The sequence below is a fragment of the Diplotaxodon limnothrissa genome, linkage group LG8 (genome assembly GCF_057381915.1).
Source record: "Diplotaxodon limnothrissa isolate DT_005_m linkage group LG8, D_limnothrissa_male_GT1.1, whole genome shotgun sequence".
In the NCBI taxonomy this organism is placed as follows: Eukaryota; Metazoa; Chordata; class Actinopteri; order Cichliformes; family Cichlidae; genus Diplotaxodon; species Diplotaxodon limnothrissa.
Window position 1 is genome coordinate 17568298 of NC_140603.1, and position 21030 is coordinate 17589327.

Genomic DNA, 21030 nt, shown 5'->3' on the forward strand with positions numbered 1-21030 from the left:
GCTATGTTATCAGAAACAGATTGTTGAAGTGAAGTTGAAGTTGGCAACTTGAGCTCATTTGTCTGCAGTCAGACTGATATTAGACTGACTCTGTCTCAATAGCAGGCTTTAGTTACAGTGTTGACAATCACATTTTGCATCAAAATAATAGCTGAAGCGAACGTTATCTTATCGAACATAACAGATATCGACAAAGTTTAACTTGAGGACATAATTTAAAGTTGATATCACACAGTGAGGAAAGTACTGTGATAATATTGTATTGTGGGGTGATTCCGATTCCTACCTCTATTAAAAACCAGGAGTCTTTAACATAAAATTAAAAAAAATAAATCATAATAAAGGGAGAAAGAAGCCAAAGAGTGCGCTTTCATGCACACAAACGCATCAGATGTTGGATGACAAAGCATTACCAAACGGATTCTTCTTAAATTGCTAAGGGTGCAATGTAACAGTTTAACGTCAAAAAGCAGACTTTTGGAATGTCACCCTTCAACTGCAACTTCACGAGGAAAAGATTCGTGTCTGTTGCAGATAAACGCCTGTTGACAGCTTTCATTATCACCGAGACAGCCAAGCTCCAGTTTCCTGTACGCTCTTTCTGTAAAAGACTACACAAAAATGTTGCTCAAGTTTCAGTAAATATGTGTGACCCACTAAAGACATGAGAGTCAATGCTGAACGCAGATGTCTTAAAATAAAGGAAAATATATGAAGTACTAAAAACCATTAATATATGGGAATACCTAGACAACAAAAGCTTCTACAGTACCATACTTATGTATGTTGTGTAAGCGTGCACAGCTGGGCTGTGATGTGTAGTGAACATCATAACAGAACTTACAAAAATAGTAGCTAACATGACAGGCATGTGACACAAACACCTTAAACTGTCAACCTGCCTTTCTGCTCTCTGTAATTAAAAACAGTCCATAAACTGCACTCTGTACTTTCCCCAAACACTCTTTCTGCAGTGGTAAGCCGACGCACTGAGAGAAGTTCCTCTCACATTTCATAACCTGTTTACAAAAAAAAGAGAGAGAAAGTTCTAATCCAAATAAAGCCACAAAAGCAGAACGATGATCACTGTTAAAATATGCATGTAGAAATAAAAAAAAGACATATTTATTTTAAAACGTAATCAAACTAGCCAAACTTGCCATAAAATATGATAACGTAGAACACTGAAACATGCCATGCTGCTTGTGCTCTATTTTTATTTTAAGGCCATAACCCAAGTCATGTCTTTTCCAGTGTATAAAATAGCTTGTCTATAATATGCTTAATTAAGCGCAAAGCATGAAAAGTTGGCAGAGCTCAACAGCTCTACACTCATTCCCTTCCAACTCTGATTTTATCTCAGCACTCTTATCCATCTCTGTTCTTCTTCTCACCAGCATCACTCCCTCAGGCAGCTTTATTCAGGAACAGACAAGTCCAGTTATGTGCATGCAGCAGAATCCGCAGCATGATTACAGCCCCAGACCCACGACTGGACATGTTTTACTCCGTCTGTGTACAATTCTCAGAAACAAGCATTCCTCTGAGAAACCTCCAGGTTCTTCATCCAGTCAAGCTGACAATAGAGGTTCATTATTCGCTGGTTTTGTGAGCCCCTCATATAACTGTGAAGTGAACCAAAGCAAGCAGCATGTACGTAATCACAGCAAAACACACCATGGCAAAATAAACAAGGTAGTCCTGTTCTTTGCACACATGGCCAATTTTGGAAATGCTAGCACTTGTGTTTACCTCAAACAGAAGATAGCACAAAGTGTTCTCCAAATGCGCCGATTTGTTACCTCCTTTTCACGTACTGGGAGCCAGCAAGCCCATTTAAAGTTATTTAATAGCTGAATAAAAATGGCCCAATTGTTGCAAATGTTCTCTAAATCAAAGAAACCTCAGAAAAGCAATACACTACGTTTTCTTCTCCTGAAATTAGTTTTAAGAGATTTACATGTGTATCAGTTATCTGTTCTTAGGGGATTTTCTTGCACAAGTCTGTGCAGCTCTGTTTCATGACCCTGGCCAATTTTATGTCACCATGAAAACAACAATGAGACTGGTCTTGCACAAACAACGGGTTAGTGTGTGTTTAATATCTAATATTATGACAATGTGGATAAACTCACCTGGAATGGGAGGACATCTTTATGGAGGGCACAGCTTCTGATTTTGAGGATGTAGTCGTTTCTGTTTTGGGGTGAGCTGTTCTCTTTGTGGGCTCTTCATTAGCAGGCTCCACAGGTTCTGCTACTTTACTCCTGAAGCCCCTCCTGGTGCATGTTTGCTCTGCTCCATTATCCTCACATTTCTCTTTCTCCTTTGTTGTTAAAGACACTGTTTCGGATGTGCCTGCAGTTTTCCTGTCCTTACGCACGTACTTTGAGGTGAGCTCCTCTGTGTTGCCATAGCGCTCAGCCAACTCCCGCCTTCTTTCTGCCTTGTAGCGAGCAATTCGCTCAGCCTTGGTCTCCGGCGCAGAGCTCTGCAGGGTGTCTATTCCATCCATTACGCTGTTCGACTCGGTTTAAGAGACTAGTTTCTTGATATGTGATCCAACTTTTTTCTTTAAAATCTCCCGTGACAGCAATGTCTCACTCCATCAAAATCATTCCAGCGCTGCAAACAAGGAAGGAAGACATCATTAGTGCATCCTGCAGATACAATTTCAGACAACTGGCCCATTAAAGCTGGTTAAAACCGGATGTACCAACACATACAGTAAACAAGAGAAGTGAGGGCACTCCTGTACAACATCACTTAGACGTCCAATGCAAAACAGATGGGTAAATGCTTCAGACTTGGCACAAGAGGCATCAGTGCATATCAGTAACAGCTCAGATACTGCGGAGGACATTTTGCACAACCTTGACCTCAATAGACTGCATCCAGAAAAATAATAAACGTTGCTAAAGCACATCAAAGAAGGATTGTGAACTCTGAGATAAGACGAAAATAAATTACTTAGTTAATTATTTGTTTTTTGAACGTGTAGTATGCACAGAGGTGGGATGTTGGGGGAGGTAAGATTACCATGCTAGCCTGTGGAAATATCGAAAATACTGACTGACAAGACAAACTCAGGAATCAGAAACACACACATTGGTGCAGCTTTCATAAGAAACTAAGCAAATTGCATCTCTCTCAGCCAAGCCCTGCCGTATCACATCTGGCCCCCACCTCATGAAAATGATGTCAGCCAGATCAAAGGCTCCGATTTGAACCTCTATTACATCGGCCGACTTTGAGGTGGTTGGAAAGTTGAGGTGGGGGTATAGAGTGGTAAATGCACATGCAATATTATCTTAATCCCATGTTATTCCTTACAGCTTTGCACCTAGCTTATCTGCTCTCAGAATTATTATCCAGAGTAATGAGACAGGCTTCAGCTACCCGTGTCTGTGAAAAGGATCATCTTTTAATCATCTCCTTTCCACATTCTTCAGCACCCCAAAAAAAGCACTATAAAATAACTTGACTTTTCAATACCAAGTGAGTCACAATGATTTAGGGAGAAAGAAAAAACAAGACTGTTAAGTTCAACTCACTTTGTTCCAGTAAGTATTCACAGAGGAGGGGAAAAAAAGCCACACACGGTCTGAACGCAGAGCTCTGAAAATGGCACTGCCAGCTGACAACAGCAATAATAATTAGGCACCGTTTCTGACCGCTGGACCAAAAGCACTGGGGCTTTTCCACAGACGTTTCTCACAGCACAAGTATGCTCACGATGCTTTGGAAAAGTCACAGAGAAGACAGAGAGGGGCGTGAGGTATTTTTATTGGGGAAACAAAAAACCGTCATTATACAAAAAAAAAAACAAAGTCTTTTAGAGGCTCGTCACACCATCTCTAAACATTTAACCAGAGCAAAGTCGATGTGACACCACAGATAAACGTTAGCCAAACATCTTCATATTTGCCGATAAGCCAAAAGCAACAACACCACAGGTCATTTTAGCCAATGCACGTGCATGACCAGTATACGTATCCATACATTAATCACAGATGCATATACCATAGAGGGGCACATGTTAAACATAGCCCCCCGAATTCCCTATAAATACAGAGCATGAGTTAATTAAGAACATCAGTTCTCACACTTCAGGGATATGGGAAAATAAGTGTTCCGCATCTGGGCAATGTTAGTAATGTGAGAGGCAAGAAGAAAGAGGAAAACTGAGGAATGGGTCAAGGCAACAGGAAAAACAAAGGTGTGTCTGATCATAAGGTAGAATAAATGCTCTGACTCTAAGAGCCTATTCTGTAACAGTGATAAGCTAGAACAAATGTTGAGTGCTTACAATCTCTGACCACCTTTTAGTTAATAAATTACTCCCTTTAAGAGAATACAGCTTTGAAATATTACATAGGAAACTGGTGTATATTATACAGAATGTGTATGTGTACTAGGTTGCCACAAACAATTATTTTGATAGTCGACTAGTCACCGATTATTTTTGCGATTAGTCGACTAATCAGATCATGCGTCCATTGGACGTAAATCGTACAGCTTATTGCACCAGCATGCATCTGCTTTTATATATCTATCATTAGCTTACAGATTTAAGTGTTTAAGGTATGTGCTAACTAAAAATAAAGACAAGATGATAGTTTATTAAATTTAAATGAAATTTGCAGATTGTTTCGGTGGAGTTTAATAAACTCAGCCGTCTGCTCCTTGCTATCTAAAATATAATGGGACACCAGAGTATATTCTCGAGCATCTCACACTTCTGATAATCAGCTGTCTGCTTGACGTTTATTCAGCTGTGCAAAAACTATAACTTTAATCTCAGCCAAACCGATTTACTCAGGAACAAATAAAATACTGAAAAAAAGCCAAACAATAACATTTTTAAGTTATCTAAGTGACTTATATATGTTTAACCTGAGTAGCGAAAGACGGCGGTGGGTTTCAAAACGATTTGCCGGGTGTCCGGTGTTCTCACCGGCTCTAGTGAGCCTTGAACCCCGGCTAACTATCGAGCTAGTGGGTAACAGACGTCTCCGAAAATGTCGGAGCGCTTTTGAAAATATGTGGCGTCTTGATAAACTGAGCAGATATTTGAAGTTTACACAGCTACATTCTCGCCTGAAAATATGTTAAACGTTTATTTTGTGACCCAGAAAGAATAATAAGTAACATTAAAACTAACTAGCTGCCGCCATTGTTCAAAGTTGGAAACATTGAACAGTGAATTCTGGGACACAGTTTCTTCTTCTTCGGGGTTTAACGGCAGCTGGCATCCTTGTACATGCTGTGCTGCCATCTTCTGTTTCAGTCCGTTATTACACTCTTAAATCCTACTACTTATTCCTGCGTCTTTTGGGATCTTACAAAGCTTTGACGCGTCGACTATTAAATTAGTCGTCGATGTAATCGTGACTAGTCGACTAATCGTGGCAGCCCTAATGTATACGAGTGCCATCCAGTAAGAGAAAATGTGTCCGTTGGTGTTCACCTTGGCCTCCCCCATTCCTCCTCAACCTAAAATAAGAGATTTTCTAAACACTGAGCGACCACAGTGTCTCCCTTAGTTTACTTTGCGACTGTGTTGGACGGCTCCATGCCGTCTGAGCCTTCTTACAAGCCTGCAGATGTCCTAGACACCTACTATTAATCTGCTTTGTGCAGAAAAGATCCCAAAAATTAGTCAATGAGTACAGTTCACATTGATTCCGGTTAGTCTGATGTCAAACATCTGTGCTCATTTCACCGTTTCTCCTGCAGACGCCCAGGTATATTAAGTGCTACAAACTATGCTTGGCAACTTATGTTAGTGCTTTAGTTTTCATTCTGTCACGCCTTCAAGAAAATGTGCCATCGACAATCAAATTACACATGGAAAAGTCCCCTGCATCTATTTTAAAAGTTCAGTGACTGCCCGCATGCTGGTCCGAGCTCTTCCTGTCTTTGCGTTTTTGGATCACAGACTAAGTCGCTGTTTTGGTGGTCTTTGGTAACTTTTAGCTGCCTCTCCAATTAGTGTTTTGCCTTATGCCTTGACAATAATAATTTTTGTGTACTGCATTCCTGCTCTTGTTCTGATGAGCAGCTGCAAGCTGGAGGGCCGCTGTAACCAGAACTGCAGAGCTGAATCAGGACTACAGTTGCAACCAAGTGCAGTCTTGGCTGAAACTGGTTTCTTGTCCCACTGCATGAGACAAAGAAAAAGAAAGAAAGAAAAAATTCACTGTCACAAAGTGCATGGGTATTAAGGTATTTAAAGGCTAGCTTCTTATACATGTATTACTTAACAACAAATGATGTAAGCGCCAGAGGTTGTGGTTTGAAGTTCACATACACTCATCATCCTGTCATGGTAATTTGGGGTTTTTTCAAGCGGTTTTCCATGGTGGAATAATTGTGCTGCATACATCTTCAATTACTTCAAAACACAAGAGTTGGGGCACACTGGTTCAAGATTACACATACAGGCTCAAATGAATTCACGCAAATCTTTTCACAGGTGCTGAGGATTGACAAATAAGGCCTATTAAGTTCTCATTAGTCATCATGATTGACTACAACTGCTAATTTCTCTTTGCTGCCATAAAAAGGATTTGTTTGACAGGACTCGTTGGATTGACCAATACTCAGGAAAATGTCCAAGAAACTCAGTTTCTCCTTCTTCGATCTGCACTAAGCTTGATATTTGGTCCCAAATGAAAAGACGTATGTGAGTGGTGAAATCTTCAGCCAGAATTATACCAAAAGCTTGTTGATGGCATCAAAAGCATCTGGTTGTGGTACAAATTACTAAGGGACATTTAGCCAAATATTAGTTGGGGGTGTTTGTATGTATTTGAGGCTGTATGTATACTTCTTTTCTTGTGTGGATTGGATTTATTATGGATTTTCTCTAAACTTGTGCACCCAATTTGTTATTTAAAGTCATTGAAGATATGTTGTACAATCATATCTACCCTAGAAGAAAAACGGCTCGAATTAATCATTAAAAGCCCCAAATTACCATGACATTTATGCCCATGATGAGTGTATGTAAACTTCTGACCACAACTGGAACCTAGCTCTGTGGGAAAAACTGCAACTAAACTAGAACAGACTCTGGGTACACATCCCAGCTTAGACTAGGCAAAAGCTTTTAAAGCAGAGTTCACAACACAATACGAAAACCAAATGAGAAATTAAACACGCACGCCTAATCAACTGGGAACACCGCTTCCAAGACTGAAGCTTTCCTGGGTTACAGAGCTCAAAAAGAAACAGATATTTATGATTAGAGTGTATTAGACTTCTCATCAAGCCTAATTTGTTTTAGGGTATTTCACAGTTTACATTCTTATAATATGGTAAAACCACCAAAATCAAAGTAGAACCAAAACAACCCTAAATTGTGACGTTCCCTGACCTGTTTGAAGCAAAGAGCCATTTTCGCAACAAATACTAACAAAGAAATCTTTAATTTGACTTGACCTTTAGGTTTGAACTCAATGCTACACCAAAACAAAGCCTTATGAAGGCAAAAAGGATCCTTCATTTAGATGTTGATTTCAGGACTGCACGCACGCGTGTGTGTGCGCTTACGTAATTCACCTAGGTCACTACCTATAAAAGGAGAGCTCCACAGTGCACTAAAGCTTATCCGTGGAGACCCAGAACGTCGAGGCTGCTTTGTTTGGAAGCCGCCTCTGTTATTTTAAGCAACAAGGGGACTCAAAATGCAGTTGTGAGTCATACTTTAAAAATCATCACCCCCTCTATCAGCACATGTGGACTCACCCAGAATATTTGTTTTGTTAGGTGATTTACAACACCAAAACACTGCATGGTGCCTTTCCCTATTTATGGTTATTTCTTGAGTAATGAAGACAAGAGCAGCTACCAGGATCAAAAAAAGCAGTAAGACAGGCCTGCATAAGTGAAAGGAGTAATAGCAGTCGACATAACAATAAAAAAGGGCCAAAGCTCCCAACAGAACAAAACATCTGTTCCCATCACAGCAGCTAAGTCATCTGGTTCAGTATGATTGTCCCTGAAAGGGGATCACATCACATATTTGAGAGCAGCTTGTTAACAAAGACAAAAAGAAAAAAAAACATCTTGTTCTTTTGTTTTGTGTCACTGGTGACAATGTGTCTGTCTTGTTCACTATGTAGTTATACCAGTCCTACCGGCTAATTTATGTGGGCAATAGGGCTGCCACAAACGATTATTTTGATAGTCGACTAGTCAGCGATTACTTTTGCGATTAGTCGACTAATCAGATCATCATCCATTGAACATACAGCATACAGCTTATTGCACCAGCAGCATCTGCTCTTATATAACTATCATTAGCTTTCAGCTTTAAGTGTTTAAGGTATGTGCTAACTAAAAATAAAGACAAGATGATAGTTTATTAAATTTTAATGACATTTGCAGAGTGTTTCGGTGGAGTTTAATAAACTCCTTGCTATCTAAAATATAACAGGACACCGGAGTAAATTCTCCAGCATCTCACACTTCTGATGATCAGCTGTCTGCTTGACGTTTATTCAGCTGTGTAAAAACTATAACTTTAATCTCATCCAAACCGAGTTACTCAGGAACAAATAAAACACTGAAAAAAGCCAAACAACATTTTGAAGTTATCTAAGTGACTTATATATCATGTTTAACCTGAGTAGTGAAAGACGGCAGTGGGTTTGAAAACGATCTGCCGGGAGTCCGTGTTCTCACGGCTCTAGTTAGCCTAGCCCCCGGCTAGCTATCGAGCTAGTGGGTAACAGATGCCTCCGAAAACGTCGGAGCGCTTTTGAAAATATGTGGTGTCTTGATAAACTGAGCAGATATTTGAGGTTTACACAGCTACATTCTCGCCTGAAAATATGTTAAACGTTTATTTTGTGACCCAGAAAGAATAATAAGAATAATATTAAAACTAACCAGCTGCCGCCATTGTTGGAAACTAAGCAGGGCCGCGATGGGCCGCGCTATGAATTCTGGGACACAGTTTCTTCTTCTTCGGGGTTTAACGGCAGCTGGCATCCTTGGACATGCAGTGCTGCCATCTTCTGTTTCAGTCCATTATTACACTCTTAAATCCTACTACTGATTCCTGCGTCTTTTGTGATCTTACAAAGCTTCAAACGACGCGTCGACTATTAAATTAGTCGTCGACGATTTTGATAGTCGACGTAATCGTGACTAGTCGACTAATCGTGGCAGCCCTAGTGGGCAATAATATTTCTGCTGCTCTAGGGCACGCAAACAAACTGAATCATCGGCTTCCAATCACTAGAGTGTTCTCTGACCTTTTGTTGCCCATTGGGAGCTGTTACTGTCTACAAGAGGAAGATCTGTCTCAACACAGGCCAAGTATGTCACTTCCTGGCCGTGCCCCATATCCTTCTTCCTAAAAGCTTTTTCTCAACCCTGGCAAATGTCCAGTGCTCTCTTAAATAGAAGGGATGGGTAGTGAGAAAAACTTTGAATTGTTTCAGGCAGCATCTATTTTGGACTCAAAATATCTTCAAATCATTTCATATTGTAAGTCTAAGTACTACATGACAGGGCCATCTTAAAATGTTTACTCCTCTCAAGTAAGGAGTTACTTGAGATTACATAACGTCTGTAAGAAATGCAATATACCACAAATGCAGAAGTTACAACACTTAAACTCACTGGATAAAACAATTATGCTGCCTGCAGTTAAACTGTCAAGTGTTTTACTGGCTGGTATAAGCAGCTCAAATGAGAAAACCCAGTTAATTTTCACCATGTCACTGTTGGTCACTGATGATTTGAGTTACAGGAAATGAACACCTGTTGACATATTCATAAGAACAGCATACACAGAAACTACTCTGAGATAAGGGCCAGACAGAATGCTGCCCTAGAGGCAGATATTGACCTGTAGTCTACCAGACTAGATTTTGTCAGAAATCACATGTCCAAACAAGAGGACAGAGCAGGACTGTGGTCAACACTCTACTCTATGAATAGTAGATTTGTATGGAAAAGGCTTTTAACTGTGTATATATGCAAAAAAAATACATCACTGGTAAAGAATGAACCAAAGTGCATGTAAGCACTGTTTAGCAAACATTTAAGGTGTTATGACAGACAGTCAGTCAGCCTTTCACCACAAAGCCCACAGCTCTGTAAGTCATCAACTTAATGAGAGAAGTCACAGGACCAATGAAACATATTGAGCTCGCAACCAAAGACCGATATGAACTCGTGTCCAACCTTTCAGTATTGTTTCAGTTCAGCTTTGCCAGAATTCCCACAAGTCTTCTGTTTTTTCTCATTGAAACCCTAAACACCACAGACATTTACACCTGACAGCCCTAGACTGTGACAGCGCTCAGGTTTCAAATCTGCCAAGTTGTTTTATGGCCATTAGTACACAGGATATACATGTTGTTTTGTATCATCATGAAAACATTTTAGCCACTTCACAAATTCACATAAACAGTAAACCATCAGAGAAATGTTCTTTTCCTAATTGTACAAAATCGGGGGGAGCTGCTGAAGACAGAGCCAGCCAGTTGCTGACACAGTCTCTTCCTGAGGGAAGAGGGTGGAGAGTGGAAACTCTGCTCCACTAAGAAAGCCAGGTGCCAGTGGAAAAATAAACTGGCCTTCCAATTTTGAAATAAAGAAGAAAAAAAGGATTTACAGCTGGTGGTGTGCTGAGAAATCCTCAGCCAGCATCAGGAGCCATGAAGGAACAAAACAAAAGATGGAAGTAAAAAAGTGTGCTCTTTAGTGCAGAGGAAGGAAGCATATGCGAGCAACTTCCAAAAGTATTCCTTCCTTTGAGATTTGGCCATCTAATGTGAATCCCCAAATTTTACTGATGAATTCCAGTAAAAGTAAGAAAAGATCAGTGTTTACTGCCTCTGAGGGAGACTGTGACATCACCCATCCAGCCCTCAAGAAAATGTACCCAATTTATGCACGTCTCAGCTCAGTGTGCAAGTCTCTACTGCATTTTGGACTCATGTATGTTGTGCAATGGTTTCTATCGTACTTCCTCTCCACAGGTGTTAACATGAGGGGGGTAGGGTTAAAGTGATACATGCACACATAGAAACAGATGAGAGACACGTAATAATATTAAATCCTTAGCCCAGTTAAGTCCAACAAACATCTGTAAAGGAAGCCCTAGGCCTGGTTAGCCCACCAGGAGCTCTGCTGCAGAGTCACAGGTCAAACACCCGAGAGGACAAACTTCCACCTTCACTGCACTTCAAAAGCAGTCAAAAAGTCACTGGCACAAAAACAGTTAGTCCACAAAAATATTCTTACCCAAAGAAGTAATATAGTAATATCAGATCTTACCATTATTGTGTTCTTTTTATGTCCAGAGAAAGCAGCATGTCATCCTACCACTGTCGACAACAGAAAAATGACAGGAAGCACAAGAAGTCCTGTGATTTGTTTGGTATACAATATGTTGCATTGGGTGTGTATGACTACAACCAGGTCATGTGCCTTTCCACTGAAAGCAGACACAGGTCACTAGTCCTAATGCAATAACCCCATGTTTTATACGTATATCGATCCATGCAAGCAATCAAACCAATGTTTTTCAAATGGAAAAAAATGCACCGTGATGTGGCCCGGGAGGACGGTAGATGGAGGGTGTGTTACTTTTTTTTTTTAAGCAACCCTCACATAACAATTAACCACATAGTGAGTGTTCAATGTGTGTCTCATTAAAAAGCAATCTTTCAGCACTTAAGGTGGTTTAAGTGCCCTGCCTGCAACAACTGGCAAATTTGAACCACAACTCCAACTGCTCGCATCCCCATCGCAGCTAATAGAGTCCGCTTCAGAGTTTCAATCTGACAGCAGGGTGTGTTTGTCTATCTTGGCAACGGGGTCTTCAATCACATGACTAAACTATCCCTTTGATCTGTGAGGGAAAAGAGGGAAATGGAGTTAAAGTGACAGAGGAAGGAAAAGCAGCTGTAGACAGAAGAAGAGTACGGAGGGCAGAGGACGATACAAAAAAGGGATTGTGAACGGAAACAAGAGGGTCCAACAGGAAAATGTGTGGGGAAAGAGGACGGGAGATGGGAAGAAAGCTGGAGAAAATGGGCTTTTGTGGGGAAGGGGGGGGATGGATGTGATGGCTTTGTGGGGCATGTGTTTCCAGGGTGCCGAGAGGCCTCAGTCTGGTGATATGGGGGTGAGGAGCAGAGGGAGGAGGACAAAATCTGCTACTGCAAAAAAAACAACAGGGTCTGAGACTAATCCATCTCCCCCTCTCCCCCCCCTCTTTCTCACAGAGACACAAAGTCCCTTAAATCCCTTTTACCAGAAGTCCTGCTGACTGGAGCCAGTAGCCTGAAAAGCAGTTGACATAACAACCCTGTGGGTACTCGTGCTGTAGAAATGCACTGACCCGCTTCAGGCAGCACTACTTATGTCACCAGAAAGACAAAGAAAGCGTGCAGCTTCCCCTCCTGGAAATATTTAATTTGGCTACATGTCATTCAAACACAATCAAGCCTCAAAGTTACACTGGACAGCGCGAGTGTGTGTTTTTTTCTCTATTTACAGACTACATTTTTGTCCAAGCCTTCCAAGCTTTCCATTTTCCTCCATTCAGAGAAGCCATTAAGCATTGCATATGGGGAAAAACAAACAAGCAAACACACTCACACAAATGCACTGTGCACATGCAACGAGGGGAACACAAGAAAAAAGAAAAAAAAAAAAAAGAAGAAGAAGATAGGCGAGGAGAAACACACACACTGCCTCTCCAACAAAATACTGCAATCATGGAAGCTGCAGCGGTGAGAAGGAAGGGTGGGGTTTATGCTACTTTATCTAGCCAGGAGATCATATACGTGCACACACACAAACACACACACATGCACAGCAGAAGCAAACACCCAGACAGATGTTGGGGTTTTTTTTTTGTTAAATGGGATACATCTAGCATAGTAGCTGCAATTAAAGCCACAACCCCCAGAGCAGGCACACAGAAAGAATTTTAGTGCTCCAGCAACACTTCCAGCACATCGGTTTTGCCAACTTACGATGGAAAATGTGAAAAGTAAATGACTAAAAGCCGTTTCAATTTTACAAAAACCTCTACTGGGTCAGTTAAGCGAGGGAGAACTGATGTTTGCATCCATTGTTCCTTCTCTTCTGCATGCACTTCCACGATTTATATCAGTAGTTCCTGCTGTGAGGCCACTTTTGATCGAATGCAAATATTGTTGCACAACCAAAACTAAATTCAAAAACTGCCCAGAGGCAGGACATTTGACAAATAAATGGGTTTGCACATGTTAAAGTAGCAACTTCAGTAGCTAAAAATGACATGACCTCAACTACATGAGAATTAATCCACTCTCTTTTCAGACAGCTGTTCGATAGCTGTATTTGAAATAAGAGCATGTAACTATCTCTGCTGTTGTTCTTCCTCACAGCTGAGTTGAAGACCCTGACAAACCATAATGAGATTTTTCCGCTTGGCAACAACTTATCAGCATAGAGTTCTTCCACAGAATAGCAGCCTCTGAGATACCGAGAAGAAGAACAGAGAGAAAGAGGACGCAAAATGAGGACTGAGGGGGGGAATTAGTGGGGTGGAATGTCTCATCCTGCCAGTGGGGTTTCTCCCTCTCAGCTCTGTGGTGTCCACTGTGCAGGGCAGACACCATCTGGCCAGCTGGAATGCTACTGAGCAGGGGGTGAGTGGAGGGTTAAAGGGGGCGTAGTATCTTGCAGGGGGATGGGTCATGGCTGAGAGATAGAGTATTAACAGTAGTGGTATTAACCACTTAATGCCAGACAAACTAAAATGTGTCAAGTAAGGAGAAAAAGCAGAAATACGACATTAAACGCTCATGAAAAAAGTGAAGGCCCCCCCCCTCCGAATTTTCCAAAAATGCTGTTTTGCAGTTCATTCCAAAGTTTATGGCTAATTACATTTACATAACGTCTACTGCCCCACATATGACATGCATATATGATGAACAAGAGGCCTTATTTGGATTTGCTCTGTAAGCTTGAAAAACTTCCATGCAAACTTTGGCTCAGAACAGGAAGTATTGCTGCCTTTAAACACTCCCCCCAAATATGGTTTACCAATAACTGTGCATGTTTTATTCATGGGTATTTCATGGTAACATCTGCCACTCATATGGGTTTGAAGGCAATAAAAACGCTGGCTGAAAAGCACAGAAAAAAATAAAATAAAATAAAAAAAATAAAAAAAACACCACCACAGATACACTAACTACCTCACTTATATTTTACTCTGAGGCTTTGTTGTCAGTTGACGGTGGTGTCAGATGAAATTCGGCTCTGACAGCTAAAAAAACAAAGCGAAAGGCAGTACGGAGAAATCCCCTGTGCTCCCTCAACGCATGGAAACTATTACGCGTTTGTGCAAATCAAACGAAACCCTGAAGTATAACCATATGTTTATGTGCCATGCAAATATTAAATTGGTTAAACAGACGTCGTTATTGAAGTTGGTCCCGGTGGTGGTGGTGCTGACCAAATACAGTTTGCATCTTAGCGCTGAAGCTGGAAGCGGTCCACTCTAACTGCTAGCAAGGTTTATAAATATGTCTTAGTAGAGATTAGCCCAAGGATAACCCTCTAGCATCTTCCCAGTAGAGTTCCTATTCCTCACACTGTCACATCCCGTCTGGTTTATATAAATATTTGTACTGCTGAACTTTTTGGCTGTGCAATTGACATCAAATCCTACTGAGAGCTGAGGAAGAAAAGATGGGTCAGCGCAAGAAAGAGGAGAGCAACAGGGCTGAGTGGAATTGTGCCTGACTTTCTCAAGTACACTATAGCTAAAGACTGAGAAATTCTCAGTATACTTAAATTCCACTGACCAGGTGAAACAATATCTACTCTAATAACTGTCTTATTTACACTGCACACGTTCCCAAAACAGCTGAGAGTTATAATCTCTCCGGCATGTCTTGGGTCTGTCCTGTGGCCTCCCCTTATAGGACTTGTCCAGAATATCTCATCCAGAAGGCATCCTAGTGCCCGGACCACTTCAAGTGGCTCATTTCAATGAATCCCAGAATGACCAAACTCCTCACCCTATATTTATGGGAGAACCCAGACCCACTACGGGGGAACCTTATTTTAGCCACTCGTATCCACAGTCTCATGCTACCCAAAGCACTTGGACATAGCATCTTATACTCAGTTCTCTCTTCATCACAGCAGACCAGTACAACATCCTCATTACTGCTCCAAGACACTTAAATTCCTCCACTTGGGGGAGCAACTTGTCCCTTGCCCAGAGTGGGTACCCTCCCTTTTACATATAAAACATTAGCACTCAAATTAGATGGCAGAGTCATCTTTTAAACTCTTAGTTTTAGCCTTTTGGATGCTGGAACATTGTTTTGTTTTCATTTTATTCCTGAACCCAAAGTTATTGGTTTCTGACATGGTTAGCCAGCTGTGTCCATGCACTATGTATGCACACTACAGCCAGAGATACCCATCTATTAGCACTAAGTACCACACAATTAAACGGTAGAATTCCCCTCACCATAACTGAGGGGACCTTTTGGACAGACTGTTACATAAAGTGTGATAAAAACTACCTATATCAGCGAGTACCTGTCAAGTTGATTTAATTTAAGTTAGAATAAAAACCAACGAGTTTGCACAACTGGTGTGAAAGGGCGAATTAGCTACAGAGACCGAAAAACGTTTATATAGTAGGCTGGAAACAAGTTATATTATGTTTAATACAGGAGTCTATGAGGACTGATTGGCTTGTGGGATTCAGCCTCAAGTGGCCGCCTGAGGAACTGCAGTTGTTCTGCACCATTCAGCCTAATTTTTTCAGCCCTGGAGGTTTGTGCCCATCTGTACATGTACACTTTATCCTGTCAAAGGGGATATTATTGTGAAGTGAGTAAAGCCTTCTTCAGTCATAAGATTGTGATTACAATGTGGCAACAAACTCAAGGAATGTCCATACCTGCCACCCATTGCTTCTGTCACGACCAGACATCTCGGAAATTCCACTAACGTATCAAAACCCTGTCATATGACAATCATCAGGATCCTGGGCTCTCAGTAGTTGTCACTTCACTCGACTCAAAGTTAACAAAAGTTTAATTCGGGACCTTTCCAATTCATAAAGGTCAGGGACATTGTCTTGAAATCACTGAATTTGATTGACCACTTTTCTGCTAGTGGTTTCCTGTGTGGGTTTTAAGGTCCCAACGTAGCACTGCACTGGTAGTCTGTTGGTGAGACACATGTCAGCAAGTTGTAGTTGTAGTGACAGTCACCTGGGGGCACTGTCATAAATATGTGGAATAACCGGTTGTCCCGTTAGCTAAGCCTCTACCACAGAAAAAAAAAAAAAAAAACTAGAAGTGATAGTATGAAAATAGAGATAACAATAAAATGAAGCCAGGGTTACAAAAACTGTCAAAAGAAGTAATTTAACTCTTCTTCCTATTTGTGCTTTGTTGATTTTTGATGTTTTCTTCCACACTTCCTCCTCTTTCCTGATGTCCTTGTTGTTGTTCAAAACAATGCTTCAGTCATTCAGTGTTTTACCACTGTCAGGCTACGTGAAGTTTTCTTTTTGTAGGACCTGCACACATACCGTATTATGCAAAAGCCTTGAGCCACCCCGTCATTCCCTTATATTTTGCTTGGGAAATAAGAAGTAGGTGCAATGATTTATGGAAACATATGCAAACATAAATGGAAATACAGTAGATAAAGCAAAACAGAGTGAATCTGAACTCTTAGACAAGTTTTCCTGTAATTTCTTTCAGTAGTCTTCAGGAACAGTTTGCCAGCATTGTAAGGACATTGAAAGTTCTGCTTTGGATGTCGGCTGCCTCCAAAATTACTATTTTATTCATTTTAAACTGTGTCAACTTTGACATTTTTCACAGATTAAATAAAATAAAAATTAAAAATAAAACATCGATCTTCTTTGAAGTGAAACTAAATACCAAAAGATATAATTTAAAACTCTAAGGTGTTGTGTCTACTCATAGCAGACACAACACTGGTTCATATCTTGAGTTTTGCCTTTATGCTTGAATGATTCAGAGCAAACAAGAAAAACAGGAAAACATTTCTCTGAAAACATTTCTGTGAAAGGACTGGACCGAAAATAAGTGAAAAAGCAGTCAATGTCAAGAAGACCTTCAGAAAACCTGGAGAACTATTGCTCAAGATCACTTTAAAAGAATTACAAGACAGAAAGACTCCTCGGAGAACTGAAATACAAAGCAATGTGATTTTAGTCGGTTGTTTCTTTTTTTTTTTTTAATTAATGTGGAAATCTTGGTGTGCTTGTTTTGGTATTTTGCCTTTAGAGTCTTGTTAAAACAGTCATTGCCCAACTGACAGCTCTAACTTTACAGATTTTATTTTTTTTAAAATAAACATCCCTTAATTACTTTTGAGCGAAGCAACACTCTATCGGAGGTGCAAACACCAAAAAACAAAAAAAAATTTTTGACAGTGTTCACAAAAATGCAGAACAAGCCTTAATGACAGGTCTTCAACCCATCTGTCGCTTGCAAACAAGAGGGAAATTTCTCTGATAGCAGAAAAAAAAGAGAACAAGGAAAGAAATGCGCAGCCACCAAGTAGCAGGGCAATGTCCCACGGTCTTTGATTCTGCGGGATGATTCCAGGGAACTGGCCCATGGTTAAGAGCCTCGTACACCTTGTTATTGTTTTCTTGTGATGGCAATGATCCAGGAATTGAGTTTTCTAGAAGAAAACAAAACAAGTCTGTGCAGCAAAAGCCCTCATCCACGGCACACTTCTCCACTAGTGTTGAGTAACAAGATCCCTGCAGGGACAATCCATTACCACCCCAAGACTGACAGGAGGTGTTTGGATGAATGATAATACCTCCCAATGCCACTGCAAAACACTTACTTTTGCTTGACAACAATGGAGTCTCTGTCTCTCTTTGTTTATGGTCTTTGCATGGCTCAAAGAAAAGGCAGGTAATGTGCGGCAGCACTATGCAGATGAGAGAGAGGAACTGTAAATAAAAGCAGGATGCATTGTTTGCTGGTCTCATAAACCCATATTTTATTCACAATAAAAAACAGAAGAAAAAAAATCACATGTTTAATGTGAGACATTTTTGCTATTTTACAAAAAAGAAATTTGCTCATTTTGAATTTGATTGCATCAACATGTCTCAAAAAAGTTAGAATTGAGGCAGCAAATGGCTGGACAAGTAATTGGAGCTATAAAGAAAATAGCTAGAGGAACACTTTGCAGCTAATTAGGTTAAATAGCAACAGGCCAGTAAAATCCTATATCAGACATACCTGGTAAACCTGGCAAAACATAGGACTCAAAATCAAAAAGTACCCCCCCCCCCCCAAAAAGTACATTTTATCAATATAAACATTTGATGTGTTTCCTATGTTCTATGGTAAATAAGATATGGGTTCATGGGATTTGAAAAGCATTTTGCTTTTATTTAGATTCTGCTAAGCATTTCAACCTTTTCAGTGTTGGGTTTATTCCCACAGAGAAACAGGCCCCATTACAACAGCGATTAAGAGCAATGCTTTAACATGTGCCATCCTGTTCTGCGCCTGACACACAGCACATAGTACATCTTATCAAGGCATCAGGGGTTTTTTTCCCCTGAGTTGCTCAACACCAGCTGGCTCATGATGGTCCTGGGAAGCCTGTTGTGACACAAGCCACTGAAATGCCTTACAATGGGAAAATTACAGTCAAGCCTTAAACACAGTACCCCTGGGATTCTAAAAAAAAAAAAAAGAAAAATTTAGTTCTATTCATAATTTCAGAAAAAAATAACAGCGACTCTTGAAATCATACATCAAACCCTTTTTGACAGATGAAAAACATGTGAACAGAATGTAATCAACTCTAGGGTCACCTTTCCATTAAAAACCAAAAAAAGGACAACATTTTGAATTTAAATATGCTTCGTGGCATGTGACAAGAACCAGACCCAATCATATGATCAAAAAAAGAAAAACATACTTCAAAGACAATCATACACACCTCCCCAGCAGTCTGCGAGTATTTGCACAGCCATGGTAGTCTGACACAGATAAACACAACTCTGGCTCCAAACTATTATGTGCCAGCTGGAGTGACATTACTGTAACAGCAGTGGGCCCTGAAGCCTTTTCATTTTTATCGCTCTCTCTCTGTCTTTTTTTTATCACTTTGTTTTCACAGGTGGTTTTGCAGAACAGGCCTCAAATGTTCACTCACTGCGCCCAGGGTTAGTTCCCCTCTGTGGAGAGTGAGCTCAACAACTCTCTGCTGACTAATTTGCCGAAACCTAAGTAAAAGAGTGAGGGGACGCATAAAACCAGCTAACTTTAACATGCAATTTGACATGTCACACTTGAACTGCCTTAAGGGGGGGGGGACCTATAGATGGAAAGGAGCGTTTGGAGTCGTTTTGCTCAATGAATACAGTTAAAGGGAACAAGCCGGTAGTAGGCGTATTCAAGTGCAATATTAACCAGAAAGATTTAAACTGGTGTTATAAAAAGCAACATTTTACTCACACTGAGTAAAATACGAAGCTAAATATGAAAAAGGCGATGACAGCCGATTTACAATGAGTGTTTCGACCCAATGCATGCATCATATCCTTGTGCGCAACATTTTTTTTCCATATACAAAAATGCACGACTATCAGAGATGAGCATTTCCTCAAACAGCCATTAAATGCTTCAAATTGTTCACAGGAAGTACACAGTTTGTGCTAATGCCTTCAAACATCCAGCGTGACAGCACCGGAGTTAGTTACGCCATAACAACACGGTCATTACAAAAAAGGGGGGAAAATAACCCCCTAACTTGTAAACATACCTGCGACCCACCGTGGAGGTCTCCTTACGCGCCAGCAAACAACCACATACACGTCGAGATATTAGAGACCCTCTGTGATACAGCTGTTCAAACACTCGCTCTGTTTTGGAAAGTTTGGTGGCAGCACTAACGTTAACCTGAGCACGTAGTTCAAGCCGTCAGATAGCGTTTCACCGGCAAGAGCGAGTCCTGCACGACAGACGGCATGAAAGCAAAGTGAGCAATGAGTCAGCACTTGCCTTCTTCAGAAGACAGATAGGCTCTCCATACCACCCTTCACCGAAACTGAGGGGTCAGCACGGCGGAGTCCTGCCTGGTCAGTATGCAGAGAGAGAAAAAGCTGTGATAGCGGCTACTGGAAGCAGGTCGAGTGGCTTCAAACTTAAAATGCTATCTCTTCTCTGATTGGTTGGAACCAAACGGCGGTGCGTTCGCGTCTTTCCAGTAAACGCCCCTTTTCCTAGCTGTAATGTATAAATTATGACTGTGTGTGTGTCTGTGTGTGTACAGTAAGAAAATAAAAGTAATTATATACCAAGAAGTTAAATTTAGTAAATGCCAAAAGCTTTACATGACTACATTATGTGTATTCCTTATTGGGGCATTTCTTGTTTGTGCTGCTTGATACACCGCATTGTACCGCACTGATTAAAATAAAAACAATAATTGAGCCAGTGGCAAAGTCTATGATCTGTTAGTGAGGGACTGAAAGCTTTAACACTATTTATCGATCCATAAACTAAAAAATGGGGTGGGGTGGGGGGTATACAAACCCAACACTTTAAAAACACACTCTCCCCTCTTTCTCTTTGCGTGTCACTGTCGCTGCTTCTTATATGTTACAGATTTTGTTACACATGCAACCACATAATGCAAAGCAGGTGAGTTCTATATCTGGCACTCTGGTTGCTCATTAAGCGAAGGCCCGCTTTGATATCTTGCAGCGCACCCTGGTGTTCATTGAAAGGCACTGTAGGTACAGCATTGTGAAATAGTCATGAACCAACCCTTCATTTCTTTATATTTTGCAAGGAAAATGAGAAATAGGTGCAAAAACATGTGCAAATACACATCGTAATACAGCATCTAAGGCAAGAACTTAGTTTGAAAACTCTTAAGAGCTTGAAAATCAGAATTTGGAATGAACACCTTTATTCTAACCACACACTGAACTATCATAGGCAACTTTTCATTTGGATT

The 21030-nt window shown here is 40.7% G+C and overlaps 1 protein-coding gene across 3 annotated transcripts in view; it reads right to left on the bottom strand.

The window, feature by feature from the left end:
* Positions 1-20193, bottom strand: part of svild (supervillin d) — a 48350-nt gene extending 28157 nt beyond the window's left edge. The window contains exons 1-2 of one of the 3 annotated variants that reach the window (XM_085361415.1): positions 20070-20193; positions 2136-2625 (exon numbers count right to left, since the gene is read on the bottom strand). In XM_085361415.1, the coding sequence (XP_085217541.1) occupies positions 2136-2515 (380 nt within the window). In that variant the 5' untranslated portion in view covers positions 2516-2625; positions 20070-20193. Of the gene's footprint in view, positions 1-2135; positions 2626-3554; positions 3704-19830 lie in introns of those variants that run through there. The other 2 variants (XM_085361416.1, XM_085361417.1) reach the window with 2 other exon arrangements.
* Between the last annotated feature and the right edge of the window lie 837 nt (positions 20194-21030).